At 37.9% G+C, this 24,802-nt stretch overlaps 6 protein-coding genes and 1 long non-coding RNA gene across 8 annotated transcripts; 4 read left to right on the top strand and 3 right to left on the bottom strand.

The window, feature by feature from the left end:
• The first annotated feature begins 692 nt into the window (after nt 1–692).
• LOC128261421 (uncharacterized) lies at nt 693–2,507 on the top strand. Its single transcript, XM_052995114.1, has 2 exons — nt 693–1,120; nt 1,815–2,507. The coding sequence occupies exons 1-2, from the start codon at nt 703–705 to the stop codon at nt 2,444–2,446; spliced, it is 1,050 nt and encodes a 349-aa protein (XP_052851074.1). The 5' UTR covers nt 693–702; the 3' UTR covers nt 2,447–2,507.
• LOC128261422 (uncharacterized) lies at nt 2,326–4,261 on the bottom strand. Its single transcript, XR_008268257.1, has 4 exons — nt 4,207–4,261; nt 3,740–3,928; nt 2,935–3,004; nt 2,326–2,464 (listed from the first exon to the last, which is right to left on the bottom strand). It is a non-coding gene; the product is annotated as an uncharacterized LOC128261422 (long non-coding RNA).
• A 596-nt stretch (nt 4,262–4,857) lies between these two features.
• Nucleotides 4,858–10,821, top strand: LOC128261419 (nascent polypeptide-associated complex subunit alpha, muscle-specific form). The gene is made up of 3 exons (XM_052995111.1): nt 4,858–5,017; nt 7,773–8,872; nt 9,575–10,821. The coding sequence occupies exons 2-3, from the start codon at nt 7,774–7,776 to the stop codon at nt 10,564–10,566; spliced, it is 2,091 nt and encodes a 696-aa protein (XP_052851071.1). The 5' UTR covers nt 4,858–5,017; nt 7,773; the 3' UTR covers nt 10,567–10,821.
• Nucleotides 10,822–12,032: 1,211 nt separating this feature from the next.
• Nucleotides 12,033–13,019, top strand: LOC128262562 (tyrosine-protein phosphatase non-receptor type 23). The gene is made up of 2 exons (XM_052996888.1): nt 12,033–12,231; nt 12,289–13,019. Exon 2 carries the CDS (start codon nt 12,372–12,374, stop codon nt 12,987–12,989), a length of 618 nt encoding a protein of 205 aa, XP_052852848.1. The 5' UTR covers nt 12,033–12,231; nt 12,289–12,371; the 3' UTR covers nt 12,990–13,019.
• Nucleotides 13,020–14,207: 1,188 nt separating this feature from the next.
• On the top strand, nt 14,208–15,475 carry LOC128262563 (integrator complex subunit 6 homolog). 2 transcript variants are annotated; one of them, XM_052996890.1, is made up of 3 exons: nt 14,208–14,300; nt 14,736–14,828; nt 14,916–15,475. In XM_052996890.1, the coding sequence occupies exons 2-3, from the start codon at nt 14,737–14,739 to the stop codon at nt 15,325–15,327; spliced, it is 504 nt and encodes a 167-aa protein (XP_052852850.1). In that variant the 5' UTR covers nt 14,208–14,300; nt 14,736; the 3' UTR covers nt 15,328–15,475. The 2 variants fall into 2 exon arrangements, with proteins under 2 accessions (XP_052852850.1, XP_052852849.1); XM_052996889.1 differs by having other exon boundaries at nt 14,736–15,471.
• Nucleotides 15,476–20,258: 4,783 nt separating this feature from the next.
• On the bottom strand, nt 20,259–20,881 carry LOC128262568 (uncharacterized). The gene is made up of 2 exons (XM_052996901.1): nt 20,444–20,881; nt 20,259–20,383 (listed from the first exon to the last, which is right to left on the bottom strand). Coding segments are annotated over exons 1-2 (351 nt in total). The 5' UTR covers nt 20,794–20,881; the 3' UTR covers nt 20,259–20,382.
• Nucleotides 20,882–21,012: 131 nt separating this feature from the next.
• LOC128262557 (uncharacterized) lies at nt 21,013–23,970 on the bottom strand. Its single transcript, XM_052996883.1, has 4 exons — nt 22,343–23,970; nt 21,735–21,839; nt 21,583–21,679; nt 21,013–21,456 (listed from the first exon to the last, which is right to left on the bottom strand). The coding sequence occupies exons 1-4, from the start codon at nt 23,852–23,854 to the stop codon at nt 21,050–21,052; spliced, it is 2,121 nt and encodes a 706-aa protein (XP_052852843.1). The 5' UTR covers nt 23,855–23,970; the 3' UTR covers nt 21,013–21,049.
• Nucleotides 23,971–24,802: the final 832 nt, after the last annotated feature.

Genomic DNA, 24,802 nt, shown 5'->3' with positions numbered 1-24,802 from the left:
GCGTTGATGAAAGAATGAATCAATCATAAACTGCATTTCTAATTCTACATTTCTTAAATTCAATAAAAATCAAAATTGGACCCTTTAGTTTTTGTTTCGATTGACGGAGTTAAATTGTTAATTGATTGTTTGATTAAAAACAGAAGCACAAGAGGTTTTAAATGTTAAATTCGTAGTATCTGTTATATACCAATTTAAGTAGTTGAACCCCTTATAATTCTGTAAGTTTGCCGTTTTATATAGATTCAAAATTGTTATATAATTACATTGGTAAATTCAAATATTTTGTACTCAATATAAATATCATTTGCTTTGGTTTTCATCCATGGCGGTTTTTTTTTTGTTGTTTTAAATGCGAGAGGTGTTAAATCAATAAATTTGTATTCTTAAGTGAATTAGTTTTCGTTCTTCAAGTGTAGAAAACATTCTTAATTGTTTTAGAAATTCATGATTGACGGATTTGTGCTTAATTATATATTTTACATTTTCTCGTACTTGGATCAACAAACTTCCTACTTAATGTACATAATAATTGACAACGAAACACTTGATTTAGAGATACGCCCTTCTTCCAAATCGTAGAGCATCGTCCCACGCATTTGTCACTTTGCTCGCATAAACGCGTCGCAGTTGTGCCGCCTGTCTCCAGTTCGTCCGCACCACTCGATCAGTTTAGACCAGCCTACATTCATCGCGATCAAGATGAGATCCTGCTACTTGGCACTCTGCCTGCTGCTGATCGCAGCCTCCACATTTCAGCCCGCTGAGGCTCGGGGCGGAAGGGGGCGTGGCGGCGGCTCGTTCGGCGGCCTGTTCGGCGGTTGGCGCAAGTACAAGAAGCCCTCGTCGTCGGGCGGTGGGCGGCGGGTGGTGAGCGGATCGCCGGTACACACGGCTATGACGGTGCCGAAACCGCCACCGCCGCCCCCCGCACCGCCCAAGCCGATGATGCCGTCCAAGCAGCAGATCGCCAGCTATCCGCGTCAGCAGATGCCAGCGGGCTACGGCTACGGGTCGTATCCTGGCCAAGGAAGCGGGACATACTACGCCAACGCACAGGCTCTGCCCGCCGGAGCGGTGTTTTACGCCCAGCCACCTGTGGGAATGAACAGAGGACTGGGTGAGCATCAGAGGGCCAAGTATTAATTGATAACAATAAGACTATTGTACTAACTTAGAAGCTCCACCCTAAACAAAACAAATTTTTAACAATAATATAAGATTTGACCAAATAATAACAGTGCTAGGAATATAATATATATTTATGTCTAAAAAATATTTAACGTAATTATTCCGTTTGTCCGTATGTCTGTCCGTTTCTCCGATTTTAATAATCTATAATACCATACATATATCAAAGAATTTTTAAATCAATTGAAAAACAGCGAGTTTATAATAATTATGAAATCGTCGTCCGATTTAAATATTACCCCATTGATAAAGTAACGAAGTATATGGTTATAATTTGTTTTTATCCTCTTATTTTTATCTTTGCGATCGTTTCAATTTTTATAAAATTAATTTTTTAATATAAAACCATTACTTTACTGTTAAAAATAGAAATTGTAAGGTTTGTTTCCGTCTCGTTCCGACTGATATACTACATGTAAAACAAATACAACTTTTGGGAATGTTAATGCACAGGAAACGTTTTATTTGTTTCGAATAACACATAATTAACTGCCGTCACACCAAACGACTAAATCAAGTCATGTTAATTTAAGATTATCATCTGTTAAAATCAAAAACGGCAAGCTAACAGATGAACATCGTTTCGATATTTTACCTTTGCTCCTATTTTTTCATCCTTGCAGGCACGGGAGATTTCCTCACCGGAATGCTGGCGGGTCACATGATGAACAACATGCTGTTTGGCCACCGCCACCATGTGTACCACAGAAACCCGGAGGTGGGACAGTCGCCTGAGGGAAATGGTCGTCAGATCATCATCGTCAACAACGGTCAGCAGCAGGGAGTTTTGCAGAACGAAACCACTATTTCTGGGGAAGCCTCCGCTGTGGTGCCACCCGAAAATCCACTGACAGAGGAGGAGGATGAGGAGGAGGAGGAGCAGGGGGAAAGTGAACACGTTTCTAGCGAGGAATCCACAGAATTTGAGGCAACTCCCCAACCATATCCAGATGGTGGCATCGTTTGCTTCCCCATCACACTAAACGAAACAGATCCCGAGAACGCAGACCAGATGCGAGAAGTGGAGCGCGTGGTTTGCTTTCCAGCACCGCCCAACAATCCCGAAAAATTCCAACCCACCATTACCACTGAGCCACCCATTGTTGCCGGCGATATTGTGGGTGGTGCAGAGGATGGCTCGCAAGATGGTGGCGGTGACGAGGCTACCAATGCCAATGCCAATGGCGGTGCCGCAATCGAGGTGGCCAACTTTGTAGCAGCAAGAGCCGCCAATGTCGAGATGGACTCCTCTTGATTACTCCTAAGATATTAACTAGGTAAAATAAAGTAAAATAAACATAATAACTTATTTTTAACTACGATTTTTATCTGGTAAAATACTATGATGGCTTGCATGTGGGTTTAAAACTGACTGGCAAACAAATTGAGAAGGCAACATTTTTAAAAGCAAGAAATATTTTTAAACTTACGAATATATTCAATTTGCTATTATAACGACTAGAATTCAGATGATTGTCCTTAAATATTCTACAGTTCGAAATAATTTAAAAACGTGTTAGTAAGCCCAATATTCTATATTCTCAAGCTCAAATTATTAAATGTTTCTGTGTTACTAAGCCCACTTAATACGTCTAAGTGCCCTATAAAATGATTTACATGCCCTCAGTAGCTTTTAACCAAATTAAAAAAATTATTAAAGGATTTTCCGGAGACCTTTATATTGTTTCAGCCATAAGCACGCAAAAGTGACGCGAAACAAGAGAAACCAATAATAGAACTTACGTCAGAGGCTCCCTAGTGCGTCCTTCGAGTGTTAACCTTTCGCCCAGGTGTTAAAACAGGTAACAACACACTGAAAAGAATGTTATCGTTTAGTATGTTTACACTTTGCATATTTTTTTTATATAAATGTTTTATTTATTCCACTAATTTTTATCGATACATACAACGCAAGTTTTTAAAATAAATTTTTATATTTATTATGTAATAAGAAAATTAAAGGTGAATGAAAAGTAAAGTGAAGTAAAACGGCTATTCTCTAACTTCTACCGGACGGCAGGTGGCGCCTGCATTTTTTTGTCATAGTCATAGTTTTGTAAAAATTTCTGTCAAGGTAATTAAATAACTCATTTCTTTTTATAGTTTTCATGACACTTGATTTGTAACTAGAATAATTACAACTATAATTAAATAACTATTGGGGAACCTTAAGCACAATAACAAAAACAACAATATTAAAGGCAAGCTTTCAAAATTTAAATAAACAGACTACGACTGCGACGGCGTCGTAAACTGTGACGATGACTTTGGCGTTGAAAGCAATCCAAATCAACAACAAAAACTAGAAAAAATACTACAAACGAGTGCTGCGACTACAATTATACCCACTACTCAGCTAATATGTTTCCTACCGAAAAGCAGCGAAAAAGTAGCTTCATCGAAATTATTGAAATATGCTAACTTTCTTAATCTACGGTATTAAGGTACTTAAGGTATTAAAACTTATTTTTTTATTTGCGTTTATTTTTTCTTCTTTATTAGCGAGCAGTATTTAAAAATTAAGTTTGATTGACTTAGAAATACATACCCCTGTTGCTTTTGTTTTAGTAAAAACAATATTCCCATTTTGAACACGGATAATGGGTATAATCGGGAACAAAAACAAAGCAGCGACACGAGTTGAAAAACCCAAACAAAAGTCACTTGTGGGTGTGAGTGTGCGATGATCCAACCAGAGCAATGAAGCTCACTTGGCGCTCATTAAATTCACCAGCACCTACAATAAAAAGCGCCACAGTAGCAACAACAAAAAAACAGTCGGACAATAAAGTAAACGAAAAGAGCGGATGAGTGAATTGGAAGAGAATATAACAGACAATTTTGTCATTCACAATTTTGTTGAAATCATTCACAAAAGTTTATTTCATTTTGAAAAAAATTAAAAAATGTATTTATTTAAGATAGTTTGGGTTATTTGAAAACTACATTTTTTAAACCATAATTTTAATCACTCATAACGTATATTTAAGCAATAAGTTTTTTTTTTGAACTAACTGTTAATTTTTTATATTTTCTCAAATCATACGGATAACTTTAAAATGGTTGCTAACTAGATTTCTTTGATTTGCTTATTACTTGTTTATTTATCTATTTTATCTTTAGCTAGTTATAAATGTATTTAAACATTCGTAATGCCAACAGCATAAAGATAAACGGCAAAGAGCGGCACCAGAAATTCCCTTCGGAGACAAGCACAACAAATGGCAAATTAAATAAAAACATTCATTCTGAAGCGCCCAAGAGATAATAAAGCAACGTCAGAAATATGAAATATAAAGAGAAACCGTTAGAATGCAATAGACGACTGCAGAGAAAAAAAAAGTCTCAAACTGAGTTTAATCGATATTTTTTTCAAGGCTCTTAAGTGGTATAATCTATGTACAATTTTTGTTTGTAATAGTAATATAGTTAATAAAACTTATATTTATAGAATAGAAATAAATTTTTTAAGAAATAGGAAAAAATAAAACCATTGATGTTAATACGAACATATTTATTTGAGCATATTTTACTTTTATAGTGTTATATATCAAAAGCAATAAATGTAGTGTTTGGCACTTTATTAAATTTTTCCAGTGTACTGACCACTGTGACAAGGCAACATGTTGGTTTCGCTCCCGCGGTCGCTATTCTGCTGCTGCTCTGCTCTGCTCTGCTCGCCGCATTCCGCTCCAGAGGAAAAAGCAAAACAGAAAACGCGAGCGATTTTTTAGCTCAGTTCAGTTGTTCGAGAAACTTTGCACGAAACAAAAGCGAAAATCGCACGCGGCAGAAACAGCAAGCGGAATACACAGTTAAAACCAAAGTAAATATCAAATAAATTAAGGTTTATTTGCATTTGAAGACGAGGGTGTTTTGAATTTTATTGTTTTGAGTTAGCAAAATAATTTGTTTGACATTTTAGTAAGGTTCTAACAGCAAGTTCGTTAATTTAAATACTAATTGCAGTGCTCAACTGCTCAACGCTTTTATTGTTTTCTTGTGTTTCTTTTTTGCAAATGCTTGCCCGAATTGAAGGTCACTTCAAAAGAAAAGGGAAACATTTTGTTTGTGGAATCGCACTTATGCACAACACAAACCAGACCATATTAGAAGTATAATCCCCATCAAAATCACTTATAGGTTCTATACTCGCAGTTTCTAAAGTGTTTTTTAATTGTTTCTTAAATGTGTATGTCAGCAAATGTGTGTATCTCTCAAATTCTGAAATATCCAAACATAATTCATTTTGTGCACTCCACAGGTTGGTTTAAAATTAGAAAATCTAACTTTGTTATGACGCCGATTGTTTGCATTATTCTAGGAAAAAGTTATACATATTATTCATATAATACATATCAAAAATTTATGACAAAAAAAATGAAATTTTGATTTTACAGTAAATCAACAAATGAGTCACTAAGCCAAGTTTAATAATGACAAATGAAAAATATTTGTAGAAAATTTATAAAGTATTTATACAATTTTATTAAGGGATATGGAATATATAGTAACTTGTGTGTAAGGTAAGCAGTATTAGATCATCCAAAATACTCTGTGGAAACAGCTGTCACATCTCATTAGATCTATGGGCAAACAAAACTTTATCATTTAGTTTTGAGACCAGCTGAAAAAATAGCCAATTATAACTATTTGTGCCAAAACGGTTTTCAAGAGTCACCCACACAAAAACACACATAACTAACCGGCTTTTGACGCCCAAATTGTCTTCCATATATTATGTAAGTCTTGGCCAAACAAAGCTCTCTCCAAGGCTTAAGAAAAATGTGATTCATTTATTATTAAAATTGAGCCTTGCTAATCTATAAACATTTTGACATCTGACTTTAACACTGCGATAAGCATACGATTTCTAGACCGTCTCTCAATGATTATAATGCTCCCACTGGGCACTCGTGTAGTTCATAGAAATCCAAAGACGATGGGTAAACAAACATGAGGTTAACAGTTTCGTGTTAAAGTATTTCCCCATTGACGTCATAGCTGCGCATGCGTTGCAGCTCAGCGGTTATATGAGTCAGCAAACAAGTTTATCACGTATTCAGCATCGCTAGTAGTTTGCATCAAGTGCATGTGTCGGTCCTAAACAAAAATCTGCCCACAACTGCAATTTGATCTCTTTGTTTATATAAAACAATTAAATCTATTGCTTGTTTTCGCAGAATCCACAGAAATGATTCGTAAGAATTGCGTTGTTGATTAAACCAAATGCATTTAATTTATGCCGGTTTTGATTAACTCAGTTTTTTGCTTTTTTCTTCCAAAGTTTGCTAATGTGAAATTTGGATTTTTTCAATTTCAACTTGCAAAGTAAATTTAAATGAATAACATTTTCATCCAAATTTTAATTTTAATACTTACCACTTATTCACTGTTTTTATCAACAAAAGTATTGTTTTTAAAAAGTGGGGCTTAAATTGAAAGATATGACTTACAATATATATATATATATATATAGATTTTTACTTAACTAATTTTGTATTATATTCTTATATTTTCGTTCAAGAGCCAAATAATAATACAATATATATATATATATATAAATTATATCTTTTAATTTGCAAGTCATTTTCTGTTCCAGTTTACTTTTCCTTCTGATGTAATGAAGAGAACATCCGTTAGCCTTGTAACCCCAAGACTTGACCTCCGAATTTGTGTGTTTATAGTTGTGGAACCCAGCCTGGGTGTGTTTGGCCAAAGTCAATGGAGTGTAGCCACGCGACAAGCCGTCCAAATCAGCAAGTTAATTATCATTAGGCGGCCGCCCAAGACACGCATTACGCGCTTCTAATTTGGGCAAATAAAAGGGAGGCAGGCCGTTCTGAGCCTCCTGTAAATTTGGCAATCAGGGCGTGACACCGACACATTGTTCATTAGTTGAAGTGGATCGGGAAAATTCCAAAACTGCAGATAAAATTAGCAAATTTAATAATAGCTTTCAAAATGTTGACAATCAAGTAAAGCTTGACTAACTATAATTTTAGTTTATTATTAGCGTAAATTGAGTCAATTGTTTTTTACACAAAACATAAACCATGTTGGCTGATGATGACTGACAATGGGGAATGAAAGTGGGGTGCAGTAGGGATATACATAAAAATAAGTAGTCGAGTTGAGTAGTCGAATCTGTTATACCCTATTATCACAATTAAGGTATATTAAAATTGTGCTCAAAATGCACATAAAACCTTAATTGGCGATGTTGACACCAAACTTGTAATAAGTTTAGATTTTGTAATCATTTTTAGTTGGCATTTAATGTTTGGTACATAAAATGTACAACCTCTTTATAGGCCTTCATTAAAGATCTTATCGTTTAAAACGTTTTTATGTTTAAATCTTTTGTTCTGTTCCACTTGGTAATAATAATAATAATACTACAACATTAGGTTTGAAAATATCCTTTGCTCATGGCTTAAGCTAAATAGGTTGAACTTCTCCTTTTCCAGTCTGTATATATATGTAACTTGACAGCAAAGTCGATATCATAACTTACATATAAGTCTATAAAAACCCGAATTGAAATCACTGTGAGTAACCAAGCATTGTTCCCATTTCAGAATGGTCATTTACCCGCGGCGGCTAAGTGGCAGCCTGTTGGTGGTGGTGCTCCTCGTATTGGCGCTAACCACCGAGAATGTGCATGCCAAGTGGAAGTCCAGTGGCAGCAGGAGTTCGAGCAGAGGTTCCAGTTCGGGCAGACGAACCTCATCGCCATCCTATTCAGCTCCTGTTTATCACCCATCTCCGGCCCACCATGCGGCTCCTTCGTACCATGCACCTCCCGCTTACCACGCTCCACCGGCGCACCACGCGAATGCGGACAATGTGAAGCTGAGCTACGGCGCCGGAACCCATTCGCAGCCCAGCAAGGTGGCCACTTCGCAGACGCACAGTGCGGCACCCTCGGCCCCTGCCGCGCCCATCGGCTGGAATGTGCCTGCCAAGCCCCAAGGACCTCCGCCAGCGTACTCCGCCTCGAATCCCGTGGGCGGAGCGCACACCAACATTAACGAGCGTCCGCCGGCCTACAATCCGTCGTACAAGCCGGCACCGCCCAGCTATACGGCGGCCACCCAGACGCACAACACAAATCTGCAGAGCCAGTCTCGTCCGGCTGGAGCAGCTAGTCCCAGCTCGAGTTCTGGTGGCTACTATGGAGGAGCACACTCCAGCACTGCCTACCGTGGTCGCAGCAACTCCACCGGTGGATATGGCTCATCGGGTGGCTACCAACCCATCACGGCCACCAATGCCCACAACGTGCAGTCGAGCTATCCGCGACAGCAGTTGCCAGCCGGAGCCACCTATCATCCGGCGGGACAGATTCCAGCCGGGGCCACTTACCATCCGGCGGGTCAGATTCCGGCTGGTGCCAGCTATCATCCCGCGGGCGGATATCCAGCGGGAGCCTCGTACCACCCGGCTGGCCAGGTGCCCCACGGAGCCACCTACTATCCGCAGGGTCAGATCCCGGCCGGAGCCACTTACCACCCAGCCGGCGGCTATCCGCACGGAGCCAGCTACTATCCACAAGGACCACCAGTGGCCGCAGGAGTGCCGCCAGGCGCCACCTTCCTGCCCGCCGGAGGAGCCCTGCCCGCCGGAGCTGTTTTCTATCCCCAGGCGCCGCAAAAGTCCTCCTCGGGCTTGGGATTGGGTGAGTTTAAGAACATAATCTCAACTGCTTACGGCAGATTACACAGCTTTACAAATTTAAGCCAGAATTTTGAACGTTTTTCATTTTTCACTTCTTTTCATGAAGTGTAATTAACATTTTTTTTCCGATTTTGATGCCTATGTAGTTTTACTAGAAATAGAATTTTCTTAAGTTTTAATATACATACATTTTATATGGATTGGTTTTCTAACATAGACAAAATTAAAAAAAAAGTACTAAAATACCAAATCAGCCTTTATAAAGTGCACTTTCAATAAAGCTTGAACATCAATGATTAGTTCGTGTAACAAGAGTCTAAATTTTGTGTTCTTTTTGTAAGAAACAGTTAAAATATATCTCTTAAATAATCACAATGTTCCAATGTAAAATTTTAAATTTCATAAAAAACATTTGAAGCTTCGATTTACTGCGACTTTAAAAACGTGAGTTGTAGGAAAAACACTTCAAAGTTTTGAAGGCTAGTACACTTATACTTATTAAATGGTATAGGTATATATAAAAATATACAGCCTTCATTAATTTTGCTCCCATTCACTTAAAATTTATTAAATAAAAAGTTTTAAAGCTCTACTTCCCCTTAAAAAGGCCAACCCACTGTACAATTGAAACGAATTTTTCGTCTAAGAGAAAGGATACCAAAAGCAATTAGCTTTACTAACAAGTTTTCTTGATTCTCCACAGGCACTGGTCTCATTGCTGGAGCATTGGGTGGAGCCATCCTGGGTCACGCCCTTACTCCCACCCAGACACGTGTGGTGGATCACTCCTACTCTGGCGGAGGTGGTGGTGGAGGCGGTGGCTACAACCAGGGCGGCGACGACAAGATCATCATTATCAACAACGGACCACCCGGATCGGTGACCACCAGTGATGTGGGATCTGGCACTACGGTGATAAACACTGGCGGCACCCAAGCAGCGGCAGCTCCTTCGCTGCCAGTGCCACCTGTATATGCATCTCCTCCTGCTCCTGGCCCGCAATCTCTTCCTGTTCCACCAGTTCCTGGAGCTGTTCCATTGGCGCCTTTGAGTCCTGTTCCGGAAACTCCAGTTGCTGCCGGAATTCCACTTGCTGCCGGAACACCAGTTGCTGCCGGAACTCCAGTTGCTCCCGGAACACCAGTTGCTGCCGGAACTCCTGTTGCTCCCGGAACTCCAGTTGCTCCCGGAACTCCTGCTGCTCCGGCAGATCCTAATGCCGCAGTTCCTCCTGCACCTGGCGCCGCCGCTGACCCCAATGCCCCACCAGCTGGACAGATTATCTGTGTGCCCGTGAAAGTGCCACAACCTGATCCCAACGATTCCACCAAGACGATAGAGGTGGACCAGGTGGCCTGCTATCCAGCCCCACCGCCGGAAACTGCTCCTCCGGGCAATGGAACCGCACCAGCCGTCGAGGGAGCTGTACCCGCTCCCGTCTCTGCCCCAGGATCAGTCCAACTGGCTCCCTTCCAAGTCACCACACCCGTGACCGTTCCCGAGGGATCTGTGCCCTTAGCTCCTCTGATTCCCGGCGGTCAGCCTGACATCATGAAGATGCCGGGTCTCACCTCGGCCCGACTGTCGGCGGAGTCGGGCCTGAAGGATGCACACAGTGCGGCCGGACGATCCTTTGGGCACTTTAGCCTCATCTCCACTGTGGCGACCCTGGTCGTGGCCTACTGTCTCCACTGAGCACTGAGCACCCATCCCCACACCACCACCCTTTCCTCAAGCAAGGACGAAGTGTCATCGGAAACCGGAAAGCTTTAACTTATTTATTGCCATTCTGTGGGACACGAGATTCAAATGGATTTATAAGACCAGCCCCGATCAGACGGTTCTCTTTATATATTTTGTAAAAAAAAAATCGAATTTTTGATATATACTCGTAGTTATGTTAGGTTTCAAACAAAGCCAACAATAAATGTACCAAACCATTAAAAAACACAGTCATTGTTGTTAACTTTTGGAAGGGATAGAAGGGCTATACATTGCAGTGCAAATTGTAAAACATGTTTAATTTGCTTGTACGAAAATATTGCCAATTTTTGTTTTAAAATGTTATATATATTTTGGTATAGAGGTTAAACAAATTTATGAACTTGTTCATTCTGCTCCACCGATCTCCCTATCTGCAATTAGGCGTTTAACTTTACAGGATATTTGGAAAAATTTTTTATTTGAATTTTAATTTGAATAGTTCATTTTTCACTTAAATATTTAAGTGTAAACAAAAATTGCTTGCATAAGATACAATAAAAACAAAAAATAACACCATTTTGGTTCCCGCAACGCCAATATTAGTAAAATAAACGACAAAACAAAAATGTCTTTTCATTTTGTTTGTTTCTTCTTAGCATCTACATTAGAAAAAAGTTTAAAAACAATATTTTATTTATAAATGTATCTTTTTTTTGTTAAAATGCAGATTATGCATTACTGTATGTTTTGTGTATGTAATTTACTCCTCGTATGAGAAGATAAGAGGGATGCAGTATACTTTTGGGCTGCATTAGACTTCTACCACTGTCTTTCCTTCAAATTAAGTCTATACTTAAAACCGCAATTCTGCAAGACCGCGCGAAATCGGGTGCTAAAATTGGTAGTTAATTGATTAATAAATGTGTTTCTAAAATGTATTATTTCCCGAAGGATACCCGAAAGTACATGTACAGCAAAGTATTAAATTGCGAAAAAAACGCCTTAAATCTTAAATGTTCTTATCTATATTTAAAAAATAACTAAGAAATCAAGCTAAAAATATATTTTGCACTTGTTAAGATAATTAATTCCGAGGGCTTCACATGCATTTTGATCAGCGAAGTCCTTATCTCCTTTTACTCAATTTTTGTTCATTTTATTCAAATGTTCATAAAATATCATCTTTAATTATATGACAAAAAAAATTCCTGCAATGAAGTTCTTTGAAATGTTGACTTAAATTGACTTAATGTATATTAAAAAGTTAACTTTCGCGAATTACATATTTTTCTATTATTTTAAACGTTTTAATTGTTAAATTTGACCAATCAAATCTTAATAACAAAGTAAGGATAAATACAAATAAATTACAAACGCACTTTTCAACACTTAAAAAAGATAAAAGACCAGAGTTTCCGCCAGACTACAAGAAAACAACTCTGAAAATTTTGACATTTCAATTAAGTTGTCAACCGATTAAAGCAGAAAATCGTTGACAAATATTTTCCTAAACATGGACAAAAAAACCGAATTACAAGGTGACCGAACGCGACTTGGACATCCGGTCGGATCTTGAGTTTGTGGACAGCCTGGTAAAGGATCTTCGCTTGGAGGTGGAGCCGCAAGCTCGTGGTGTTATTCTAGATCTGGCTTACAGTGAGTTGAAAATATACTAAACAAAAAAAATGAACACTTTGTGAGTGACTGGTTTAGCTTTGGCCAGGGACAAACTGGTTGAGGCGCAACGCTTCGCCAAGCTGGCCAATCGCTCCAACGTTAGTGTCGAGGATCTGGAGATGGCGGACCTGGAGCGCACCGACGAGCTGATGAGGCGTCCCCGCCAGCAGTCGCTGAAGAACCTGCTTCCCGCCCAGGCATCCCTGCCCTCGCCCAGTCTGACCCGGGGCCTAATGCTGCCCACCTTGCGCCACTGTCAAGTGGGCATGACCGCCGAGCTGAAGGGCAAGGGCACTGAGCCCCAACCACAACCCCAACCGCAAGCCCAGCCCCAACCACAAGCCCAGCCCCAACCACAAGCCCAGCCCCAACCACAAGCCCAAGTCCAACCACAAGCCCAAACCCGACCGAACCCGTGGATTGGACTGGCCCCTAATCCTGTGGCACCTGCTGCCGCAGTCTTGGTCATGGCACCTGCGGGTCGTACCGCTGCACGTTCCCAATCTCGTCCGAGTCGTCCTATTTCGACTCTTCCGGTCATAAGTTCCACCTCGGCCGTAGTGGCCTCTACTCCTGGTGCTCGACCCAGTGGCAATCCGGCAGGCGTGGCTTTCTCAACTCCGATGGCAGCCAGTAGAAGACCCCCGACGCCATTTAAGCCAAGTTCTTCGGCGATTAACGCCCCTGGACCTTCAGGAGCAAATCCACCGAACAAAAAACCACGCATGCTAAATTAAAATCGAAATAAAGGAGGACGCAGAACACATATTATATAATTTTGTAATATACTTTGATTAGGACTGCCTTAAATAGCGAATGATATCGACTTAATATTTAGACAGCCCATTAATTGTTATTGAGTATTAAATATTTAACAGTATGTATTAAGGCTGTTTATCAGTCTTGGAAAAAAACAAAATATACGGATTTTAGTAGGATCATATGTTTTAATTGTTTAATTAATTGTTTTACAGTGATGTTATTGACCTTTTAAAGTGTGGCTCTTATTTTACTGATGGTGCCAACAAATTTTGTGATTACCTGCTAATTTATGTTCGAATTTTCAAAAGGATCGGTTCAGTAGATTTTGAGTTCTGAAGTTCACGGAAAAAAAAAAGCTTAAAATATTTTTTCAGAACTAAATTTATTAAAATCGAACAACGTTAAAACTCAACCGAAAATCGAAATTTGTTCAGAAGATTAAGTTTTTGCCGATGCTTGATGTTTCCTTTCTTTTCTTCAACAAGTTTTGAAATTGATTTGGAAATCTTGTTGTGTCAATAGATATATTTCTCTATAGGGCATTAGAGTGCGCATGGCCAAATTATAAAATAAACTGCGTATGGGTATGCGTAACTAGAATCTCCCAAATGCTGAGATATCGTCTTTCATATGCACATGGCTACTGTTACATTCTTTTCAGCGAATATCATATACCCTTTTACGTGTGGCGGGTAAACAAATATTGTTAGCAGAGATAAAGGAATATCAAATATCTAAATGGCTGGGTCGTAGTGTTGCTAATGTTGCTGTGGTTATGCGCATTCCCTTTATGAAATGAATAAAGTAATGTGTTTCTTAACTTGGCTTATTCGTACTGCCAGCATATCTCTACACATAAGTGGGACTGAAAAATTGGATTGCCATTAAAAAGCTAATGCCTACACCCAATAACAACAACAATTAATGTACTGTTAATTTTTAGGTTTTAATATAAAATTTTCGATTCATCACCGGATTAATTTTTATACCTCTACCTCGTATTATGAATTCGTCTGTAACGCATAAGCAGAGGCTACTTTAATATAACGAATTCGAGAATTCTTGAAATTCATAGGATAAACATAGTATGTATAGTATACAGTATACAAATATTTGTTGAAACGTCTTGCACAGCACCTATAACAGATACACAACATTCTTTGCTTAAAACGAGGGTTGTTTTCGGTGGGCTTTCGCAAGATATCCTTTGTCAGTCGATTGTGAGCTCGCAGCGGAGGAACAACAATTCATTGAATTGTCACTTACATCCTACAGCGGCTTTTAAGGTTAGCATAAACCCCTTAAAAGGTATTCTGCAAGAATTACAAATTTATGGTTACAAATTCGAGTACCTTAATTAGGAATTATATTTTAATTACGAAAGTTCTAGTAGAGACCAAATATATGTTATAGTTATTCGGTACATATTTATCGACACAAATCGAACAATTATTTCTTAAGTTATTAATAAATGAAAATCAAACATAACCAGTTATTGCAAGCAGTCAAATTTGCCTTCTTGTTTGTTTTGCACAACAGGTGGCGCTTTCGACTTAATGGTTTGAAAGGAATATGATTTTTGAAAATGGTTAATAGTCGTGGCAATATAGTGACTTCTTTGACCTTACATCCCATCTTCAAGTGAACTCATTATTTTTATTCTGAGCATTGTACTTAATTTTCAATCCAATGTAAGTAATTGGTTGTTGGTCTTATTTCAGAATGTCCTCTTACCAGCGGCAGCCTAACGGCATCCTGACGGTGATGGTTATCCTTTTGGCCATAGCCACACATTCCATGGCGAAGTCCGGTAGCAGCAGCCGAAGTAGCAGTAGCTCAAAATCCAGTTCCAGTTCAGGATCCAGTTCGTCTTCCAGCAGCTTTTCATTGCCATCATATTCAAGTTCCTCGCACTACAATTCGCCCCCGTCGTACAGTTTCAGCTTCGGGGGCGGAAGCAGTGCGCCCAAAGGACCTCCGCCGGCTTACTCCGTTTCAAATCCTGTGGGCGGAGCTCACACCAACATCCACGAGAGTCCGCCGGCCTACAGTGCCGCTTACAAGCCAGTGGGTCCGCCGGCCTACAGTTCGGTAGACAAACCAGATAGGATACAGTCCCGTCCAGCGGAAAAGGCCAGGCCCAGTTATTCCACCTACTACAACGGAGGATCCCGCTCCAGCACTGGTTACCACGACCCCTATAACTACACGTACAAATACTCCACCAATGCAGCCACCAAAGCACAGTATTTCTCCCACGGACCCTTCGCCCACATATCCACCCTTCTATATTTGTGCTGGCAATTATTGTAAACGTACAAATTGTTAAGAACAATTTAAAACCCAAAACAATAAAATGCTGTCTCTTGTCGTAAGCCCTCAAGCCGTGTTGTTATTAACCAAATAACTATTTCTTAAACTGGTTAATCTATTTAAGTTCTAATTGAATTCCGAATAATTAAAATAGTATTTTTTATGTATCTTTTTTCTATTTATATTTTCTATTAAACTGAAAAATGTTTGGACTTTTTAAATTTATTTAGCACTTAATGTAAGCTGTTCTTAACAAAGCGCTAGTTTTTTGTTTTTTGCCATGCACTAATACTTTAAAAAAAAATCGAAAAAATCAGTTCCATCTTCATCCGCCATTGTAGCACTTTCAAAATATTTGAAATACTCTTGTAGTAACGTCTGGCTAGACTTCTTGATTAATAAATCAGAAAAAAAACGTATACCGAAATCGTGTTTTTATTTTTCTTCGAATTAAGATTATACTGTTTGATCTTCTTTTTCAAACTTATGCTCAAATTCATTCAATTATTTAAAAAAAAAAAAGTAGTAGTATTTTTGAAATATTTTGGTCAATTCAATTTTAAATAAGAGCTTTCTTTTATATAAGTAAAAAAAAAACTTTTTCTTAAAACTTATGATTTTGGTTGACGGGTCAGGTTTTGCCAATTCGCAGACTTCATAACTTTCTTACTCAACATATATTGTTCTTCTTTTATGAAAAAATGGTTTTAAAACAATTTAACTTAAAATACGGGATGAACTTTAGAACCTAGCGGTGTTGTTCGAATTTTCTTACTTTATGATTTAAGAGGTTTTAGTTTAAAAAAATGCTTTATAAAAAAGCTAATGTGTTATGAAGTACGAATTTTGGTCTTTGTTTCACGCGGTTTTTTTTTTCTGAGTGTATCGATTCTTATTGTCATAAGTTTTTTAGTTTCTTTCTCTTAAATTCGTATTTAAAATGCATTTTTGTTGACAAAAAACAAACTACAATATACAACAACATGGAAATGTATGATGGATTTGGTTCAGTGTACTGACCAATTCGCTTTGATTTGAGTTTCGCTCGCGATCGCTGCCCGACTCTTCCACCCAAAAACTTAAAAGGCGACCGGATTTTAGAACCCCATTTTAGTTGTTCGAGATACTTTAACAAAACACAACCGAAATCCGGGTAAAAGCAGCAGCCAGCGGATCAAATAGAAATAAAAGTAAGTTAATCATTAAGTTATTAATTAATTAAATTAATTTATTAGGACGAAAATGACATTTAATTTTTAGTGCACAATATAATATAATAATATAATTTACTCGAATTTACTCCGATTAACTTAAGCATAATATGAACATAATATTTCAGAATGTCCTTAAGCCTGAGAGTGCCTAGTTGATGCCTGATGATGGTAATGCTTCTAATGATGGCCCTAATCATCGAAGATGTGCATGCCAAGCCACATTTTCAACTTGGTTATAAAAATTACGGATGTACTGGAAATGGCAGAAGAACCACTAACATTACATGCCAGAGCAGAGACGATCCCGTCCAGCATATGAAGCCAGACCTAGCTATACCTGTAAACCAAAAACTGGAACCGCAATAACAACGCCGTTAATACCGCCACCAAAGCCTCCTTTCATCTCCGCCCTTTTATGCTTGTGCTTTAAACTTTTGTTCAATTGAAACATTTTTAGTATGAAAATTGTAATTTAACTTGATTAAAATATCAATACATAAACCTAAGAATTTTTTTCAGATTAGTCCTGGTTGGGCCAGGATCCGAAAGCTTTTTCGGTTTACTTAGAAATAAACGTTTTTTTTACCGGCTAAACAATTTGAAATTATTTAAATCTTAAGTTTATATATTAATCGTTCTGTTATATTGAGAGTATTTCACAGCAAAAAAAAATATTTTCCAGTTACATATGTACATATATGTACTACATCGTTTCGCCAAACATCTGACTTTCGTATTCTTTGCTATACCACAGAACTTAAAAATAAAAAAGTTCTAAATTTCAAGTATTTAAATATTTTTAATTTGTTTTCGGTGTCGCAAAAAAAAATCTTTATACAATTAAAAAAATTTGCACTCAAAAATCAATTTAAAAAAATCAAATTGTGTTTATGCCCCTAAAAACGTGGTTTTTAACGTATAATTAAACTTAATTGGACTGATCACACATTTCTATAAAACTAATTGTAAGAAATCATTCTGACTCATAGTGTTTATTCAAAAATGTTTTAATGTAATCAGTGATACCAAAGACTGTGCGGGAAGTCAAATGTTATCAATTCTATACTTTTTGGAACTGCGTCACTTGCAGGCCCCAAAATATTTCTAAGAACTCTCATCTTGTTATACCCTTTCAGAGTGCATTACAATTTCAATCAGAAGTTTGCAACTCAGTGAAGAAGTCATTTCCGACCCCATTTAAGATTTAAATTTAATAAAATTCGGAAGATTATATCATAAAGCTCCCATAAAAACATTCAAAATATTAAAAAAAAAAAGAGAAAAAAAATAAAAAAATATTTAATTTTTGTTATATTAGCTTCTTTTCTTGTTTAATTTGTTTTTTTAAATTCTTTTAGACATATTAATGGTTTAATAATTCACCTATAGGCATAAAAATCGAAATTTAGATGTTTTAAAGATTATTTATTTTTTTTTTTCTTTTTTGTTTTATTTTATAATTTAGGCCTATCTCTCGACTCATTGGTCCTCTCAGTTGTAATAAGGCCTGGCTAGACTTCTAGCTAGAGTAATAGCCTGATTCCATTGGCGCATTAAAACGCATTAAGCCTAAGGCTAAATGCCGCATTTAAAATAAATGCGATAAATAAATGTGATTAAAAATCATTCGCCCCGAACATTTTTAGAAAAAATACCGCAAAATATTGATTTTTAACGATATTTCGTTAGTGCCACCACTATAGTAGTTGGGGTTTTATGCAAGGATGGCGCAATTTTTGTTTCTTTTGAATATAAAATCTATTTTGCGTAAAAATTACTGAAATGAATAGCTTGCGCAGCAAATCCTGCTCGTTTCCCATCCTTGTCGTCCAATTTGGCAAATGCATCGGTCGCAATTTGGATGTCCTGTTGGGGATTAAAGATATCCGTAAACTCGCTTATATTCATGATATTTAAATAATTTCGTTTTAATTTGCGACAATTCAAAAGTAAACAAACCCAGATCAGCTGATCGTGCCACTCACATGTCGGAGTAGCATTAGCTAAATGCTAATGCGGCAATGGATAGCACACTAAAGTCAAATTTGAGATTAAAATTTGATTCAGTGTGCTCAAAGAGCTACGTTTCAGCAGACGCTGCTCCAGAAAAAAACCAAAAGGCGATCGATTTCGGTCCTCAATTTGTTGTTCCACAAACATTAGCAAAACACAGCCGCAGTAACCGGATTTCACTAGAATAAAAGTGAGTATTAAATATACATACATATAATTTTTATTACATATAAAGCAGACATTCAAAAATTCAACTTAAATTAATTGTTAGTTAACGTTGTGTAATCTCAGCTTTAATAGATTATTAAAAACATTAACTCCGTTAAAACATTTCGTACATCATTAAGTCTTAATATAGTAGTATAAGTTTATACGGTCAACAGGTTGTTGTTTTTATGTTTCTTAATTAAACAATAGTGTATTATTTTGAACATGATTATTAACCATCAGTAAGAAGTTTAAAACAATGTTTTACTAAATAGTTGCTGATATTGCCTATAGAAACGGGGTTTTGAAAAAAAATACAAGTACAATCGTTTGCGATATCCGTCCATCTAGAGAACTAGAAATCGTTCCTATCACGAAGGGCACCGGCGTTTTTTTTTTTTTTTTTTGAGTCTTATTCGGCATGTTGATGACCTTTTGAATATAAATAAAGTGCTGCTGCAGGGTGTTGAAGAATATACTAAGCAGTCCAGTTTCAATAATATTTTGGGGCAGTCGGAAGATCCTATAAAAATGGTAGCATGTTCATATGTATTTCTGATTTCCCCATATATTTTATATGAAAATACCTATCTAAAAAACTATAACTCATTTCAGAATGTCCTTTTACCTGATGAGGCCCAGTTTAAAGCTAATGGTGGTGATGCTCCTTATGTTGGCCCTAATCACCGATGATGTGCATGCTAAGGGAAGATCCAAAAGCAGGAAAGGCAAAGGTCACGGTTTTTTCCATTTCGGCAGCTGGTTCAAAAGCCCCTCCAAATCGTCGCATTCGCAGAGCGGAGCTGACACCAACTATCACGAGAGTCACCCAGACTACAATTCGGGCCGATCAGGATCTAGTCATTCCTCCTACTACTACGGCGGATCCCACTCCAGCAGTGATTACCGAAACAGCAATAACAACACGAATGAATACCAGTTCAATTCCGCCACCAAAACCCATTATGCTTCAAGTGGACCATTCTTACTCGTCATATTTAGTTGTATCTGGTTAAATTATTAAATAATAAATAAACCTAAAAATGTTGTCTGGCGGCATCATGGTTGGCAAAAACACCGAAATTTTACGTATTCTACTCGTTGGCATGGGGAAAATAAGATGACAGTTTCAAATTGTGATTTCATCTCGCGGTTTTTTGAGATATTTTGATCAAACGAAATCAACCTCAAACACTTACTACAGTACTTAATCGCAGCATAATTATGACAACATGAATAATTACCATGATATCGAAATAATAGGCATTGTCGTCTTTGTTATTCTTGTCCTTTTTATGTTTATTTTGGCTGTTTGTTTGTCCTTAAACCCTTAAGTTTTAGAATGACAATGATTTATCTTCCAATGGGGTTTTTATTGTTATATTAATATTTCTTGCAGTGACTCATTGCTATTTTTAAAATCATTTGGTATTGTAGGAGTCATTCTATTGGCCAAGAAGTACAAAGCATGCAATAATAAAATCAGCAAAAACGAGTATTGAGAAAATTTGATAAAATGTTTTATTAAAAATTATTGAAAAGTCCATATTTTATTGACAATTTTTTTCTGTTCCAAATATATTGTGTTTTCCCCGATAAGAATTTGTCTAATACCTTTAAATCTAAATATATACCAAATTAGTTTAAGTATTGCCATATCGATTTATGTTTCGCATATGTACCAGTCTCCACTGTTGTTCACCAGGTCGTCGAATCCCTGCTGCATATCTTGCGAAAAGCGTTTGAAGTATTTGGGCACTTGAACGCCCAGGGCGTTAAAGGTCTTCTTCACCGACTCGTTCCAGGCATCCACCATGGACTCCCGCCAGGGCTTGACCTCCACATCCGGGTCGCACTTCTCGCAGCGCCAGCAGCAAAATCGGTTCATCAGGACCGCGGTGATGGGACTCACCTCCCGTTTGGCGCCTTCGAACAGCTCTTGCGTGTGCCGAGAACTCTCCCATATTCCCAGCTCATGGGTGCCATAAACCGCTCCGGCCACCAGGGCCACTCGGAGGAGCAAGAACGCCATTGGGCCACAAAAGCTAACATACAATTTTGATCTGGCCAAATAATGGGGTTTTATTCTTTGGAAATTTTGACAAAAATCGCTTGGCAATTCAAATCAATTTTCGGGATTTACTGATTTACTAAAAGCTGTTCTTCTAATCAAAATATTTACATTTTTTAAAGAAAATAAGGTATAAGATATAGTTTGTGCTATTGTTCTTAAATTTATTGACAAGTATATATCTAGCCATGTTATCTGTGTGAAATTAATTCAGCTATTAATCGGTCAGTACGCTAACACTTAACTTGGATAATTGAATCTTTGACTCAACTATGTCGATTCTCCTAAGCAGAATGTCGTGTTGCGCCTTAAGTTCCTTGACCCGATCCTGCTTCTCCAGTATAAATTTCTCTGTTTGATCAAAATCGTCTAGCAACTTGGGATAGCACATTATGCCAGCCTTAAATCGAACTTCTTTGATTTTGGCGAGAAGTTTGTTGTGTATTATGTTCCTAGTAAATAATTTATCGCGCAAGGCAAGCTGTTGAGTTTGCTTATTTCGCAGCTCCTTCTTGACCTCCAGAAACTTGCGACTCAGCAACTTTCGTCGACATCTTAAATGTGAAATGCTATGAACTTTGTTTTTAATCTTGTCATGCATTCGATGGAGTTCTGCGTTCCTAGCTATATGGAAATAGGAAAACGATTAAATTTAAGTCAAACTCAAAATTATTAAAAGAATTCACAAGCATTGTATATTGTCTGTAAGTATATTAATAAAATTTGGTGAGATATCACGACTATACTTACTATCTAGAACGTGGGCTAACTGGTGAACATCGGTTTCGGTGGATAGATACGTATCCATAGTTACTTCTTCAGAAATGGTTTCCAATTCATTGAGTTTCTATGGATTGAGACGTATAGCTTTACAATGTACTTTATTTCTGAACTTCTCTCACCTGTTCAATAAGTGAATTGTTGTGCTGTTTTATGATCAGAACGAGACGTACTTCGGACATCTCATCGCGTTTTTTTCTCATTTGTCGAAGGGTATTCTCAGCTATCTATGAATTCAAATAATTCAATTAGGTTTCGATAATTTGAATCAATTAATACAGTATAGTGTAACTGAAAACAAGAAAGGAAATATATTTCGGCAAGCCGAAGCTTATGTACCCTTGCAACTAAAACCGTAATACCGAAATATTTTGCCATTACTCAAAAAATTACAAAAAAATTATGGTTTCAATGGGAGATAAAGATAAAGTCGTCCGATTTGAATATAAAAAAATAGCTTGAAGAACATACATTACATTTAAATCAGCAAAGTTAAAATTTGTATTTTTTTCAATTGTTACTGTGTGGGTTGTTTAGATTTAGATACACCTGCAACATAAAGACTACTTTTAGGAAAGTGTCATGCAGATAGCTTTAAAAATGGGAGACTAATTTTCGTAGAAACGGACGGACGGACAGACGGACATGGCTTGATCGACTATTCTAGTGATGCTAGTCAATAATATATTATTTTAATGTTTTTTGTTTATATTGAATTACTGCAACTTACGAATTTAAGGCGATCCGAGGGCTGAGCGCGCCGCAGAATGTTTCTTCTGATAAGTTCCTCCAGCTCCTCGACCTGAGCCTCGTCCTCCGATTGCTTCTGCTCCAACTCCGCGAGCAGACGATCCCTCTCCGCCATGTGGATATCCTCGGCCTCCCGTTCCCGTTGTAGCCAGTGATCTAGTTCGTACAGGGCGCTCAGATGGCGCCGTCGATTGGCCTCGTTATGGGAGGCATTCGTGCTCGGCGTGATCAGCGAATACTTGGAGCGGCGCAGGTGGTGTTCGGTGAGACGTTTGGTTAGATACTCGTTCTCGTACCGCTCCCAGTAGTTATCGTCGACTTCCTCGACAAGCCGATCCAAGAGCTTACCTTTGTCCAGACTTTCTGTCCGCACATTTGCATCTGCATTTCCGAATCCCTCCACGACTTTTTCAATAAGACCTGCCAGATAGTTTTCGACATCTTCGTAGATGGTTAAAGTAACCAGCGAATTCGGCTGAGATTTTTCGTAAGTCCCAAATGAATCAGATATAAATGTTGGTCCAAGACTAAGCTTGGGACTTCTTTGCGGCTCCCAATAGCTGCCGTCATCATATTCCAGTTCTGAAGTCGAGATCAAGGACAGACTTATGGCATCGGGTTCGAAATTGGGCGGCCAAGCTGCCTCGGTGATACCTTCGTTTTCGGGCTCGGTCAGTGGAGAGTTTAGAGTGCTGGTGGAGTGGCGAGCCAAGGGACTCCTGAACCTTCCCGCGTCCAAAGGGTCCTCCTCCTTTACCGCAATCCACTGCTCCAGATCCGGGGTCGCTATTGCCCCAAGTTCTTCCAAATCGGGTATATCCCTGAGGCCTTGGAGTAGTTCAAAGCGCCTTCTGATGTTCAAGTCAGGGGATACACTTATCTGGCTTTCGCCATTAAATGTAACGTTGGTGCTTGGGTCAGTCCAGTCCAGTCCTTCACTTTGGACGTAAAGATCTTCCTCTATATCTTCACTATCCTCAGATTCGGTGGAACTAGTTATAGCCGCACTGGTATCGAATTTTATTGCCTGAACGTTCTCCTTTGACGAGAGTTTCTTGATCTTATATATACTGGGTGGCTTCACCGTAAAGCTACTTAATCTTTTTACGCTCCCGATAAATGATTTTTTTTTGGACACGGAACTAACCGAATGCTTTGAGTTCCTTCTGCTTCTGCCAGCAGAGGTGGTCTTCTTGATGTGTCTTCGTCGCAAAGAAGTTTGAAGAGAGACTGGAGTAATCCTACCACTTCCCGTGGCAGATGGGGCATACTCCGAATCTGAACTCATGCTAATTGTGGATATGCTGAGTTGCGATTTCGATACATGCAAAGGGCTTGCAACTGACGATATATCCACCTTTTCGACCACATCTTTATCGATCTTGGGACCTCTTTTTGGGCGCAATTGGGCATTTGTCTTCGAAGATGTCCCGCTCCGATCTTGGGTTTTAGAATTAACGCCTAGCGATTTGGATTGTTTTGGCTTGGCCATTTCAACCAGGTGTGCAGTAACACGTGCGAAATTAGCACGGTGCAAAATGTGTAAAACTAAAAAGAACAAGAAACAACAAAACGTTTGAATTAAATGTTGTACAGTGTGATCATGTTTGATTGAAAACGCCTAAAACGAAATGGTATTCTACAAAATATGCTATATGGTGCTGGGGTATATCCCAAAATATGTACACTTATTGCCACAATTTTAGATCAATCGGAAATCATAATTCATGCATCATAAAGCATGACCAATTGAAAATTTGAAAAATTATTAAAATCGTAATACAAAAATTTGTTTCTATCTGCAAAATATTAAATTAAAATTAATAAAAAAAAATTATAGTAATTTTTAATTGTTATCTAAAAATTTTGCCCACGGAGAAAAAATATTCTGCAGCTTACTTACTTTTGGGTTTTAAATATATAAAAATATATCAACAATGAAGTGCCTTAATTATTTGTTTGTTTAAAAATAATCCCAACATTTATTAATTGCATACTAAAGAAAGAACTGAGTTAGCTTTCCAAATCACAATCTTTCCATTAGCCAAAATATTTCTAATATAAATTAGCACTTACAGCAACCTTAAAACCCGGTAAAAAACTCAGTCAGCCCAAAAACTTGTTGCCGCTTAGATGGTATATTTTAGAGCATTTTTCTACATTTGGTGTATTTGGTAACACTGTGAAAAGTAGAGATGTCAAAGAATTAATACCTGCTTATCGGTACTATCGCATCATTATTACAAGCTTTATTAACGACATTCTTGTAAGTGAAAAGATACATTCTTTTAGTAAAGCTTAAAATATTCGCGAAAAAAAACATCACAAAATTCCAAGATCCATAGGTATTCTTAGAAATATTGAATATTATCATATTCAAATGAACTCTATAATTTAAAGTAGTGTTAACTAAAAGTGTATGTCATATACATATGAAGAA

Source organism: Drosophila gunungcola, unplaced genomic scaffold, assembly GCF_025200985.1.
Source record: "Drosophila gunungcola strain Sukarami unplaced genomic scaffold, Dgunungcola_SK_2 000001F, whole genome shotgun sequence".
Classification (NCBI taxonomy): domain Eukaryota; kingdom Metazoa; phylum Arthropoda; class Insecta; order Diptera; family Drosophilidae; genus Drosophila; species Drosophila gunungcola.
Note: the sequence above shows the minus strand (reverse complement) of the source record. Positions and strands in the feature narration are given on the sequence as shown.

Excerpts from the sequence above, each read along its gene's own strand:
- LOC128261421 (XM_052995114.1), top strand. The coding sequence starts at position 703 with ATGAGATCCTGCTACTTGGCACTCTGCCTGCTGCTGATCGCAGCCTCC. Across the intron at positions 1,121-1,814 it reads GGGAATGAACAGAGGACTGG|GCACGGGAGATTTCCTCACC; the intron begins GTGAGCATCAGA and ends TCATCCTTGCAG.
- LOC128261419 (XM_052995111.1), top strand. The coding sequence starts at position 7,774 with ATGGTCATTTACCCGCGGCGGCTAAGTGGCAGCCTGTTGGTGGTGGTG. Across the intron at positions 8,873-9,574 it reads CTCCTCGGGCTTGGGATTGG|GCACTGGTCTCATTGCTGGA; the intron begins GTGAGTTTAAGA and ends GATTCTCCACAG.
- LOC128262562 (XM_052996888.1), top strand. The coding sequence starts at position 12,372 with ATGGCGGACCTGGAGCGCACCGACGAGCTGATGAGGCGTCCCCGCCAG.
- LOC128262563 (XM_052996889.1), top strand. The coding sequence starts at position 14,737 with ATGTCCTCTTACCAGCGGCAGCCTAACGGCATCCTGACGGTGATGGTT.
- LOC128262568 (XM_052996901.1), bottom strand. The coding sequence starts at position 20,793 with ATGGCGTTCTTGCTCCTCCGAGTGGCCCTGGTGGCCGGAGCGGTTTAT.
- LOC128262557 (XM_052996883.1), bottom strand. The coding sequence starts at position 23,854 with ATGGCCAAGCCAAAACAATCCAAATCGCTAGGCGTTAATTCTAAAACC. Across the intron at positions 21,840-22,342 it reads CCTCGGATCGCCTTAAATTC|ATAGCTGAGAATACCCTTCG; the intron begins GTAAGTTGCAGT and ends TTGAATTCATAG. Across the intron at positions 21,680-21,734 it reads ACAATTCACTTATTGAACAG|AAACTCAATGAATTGGAAAC; the intron begins GTGAGAGAAGTT and ends CTCAATCCATAG.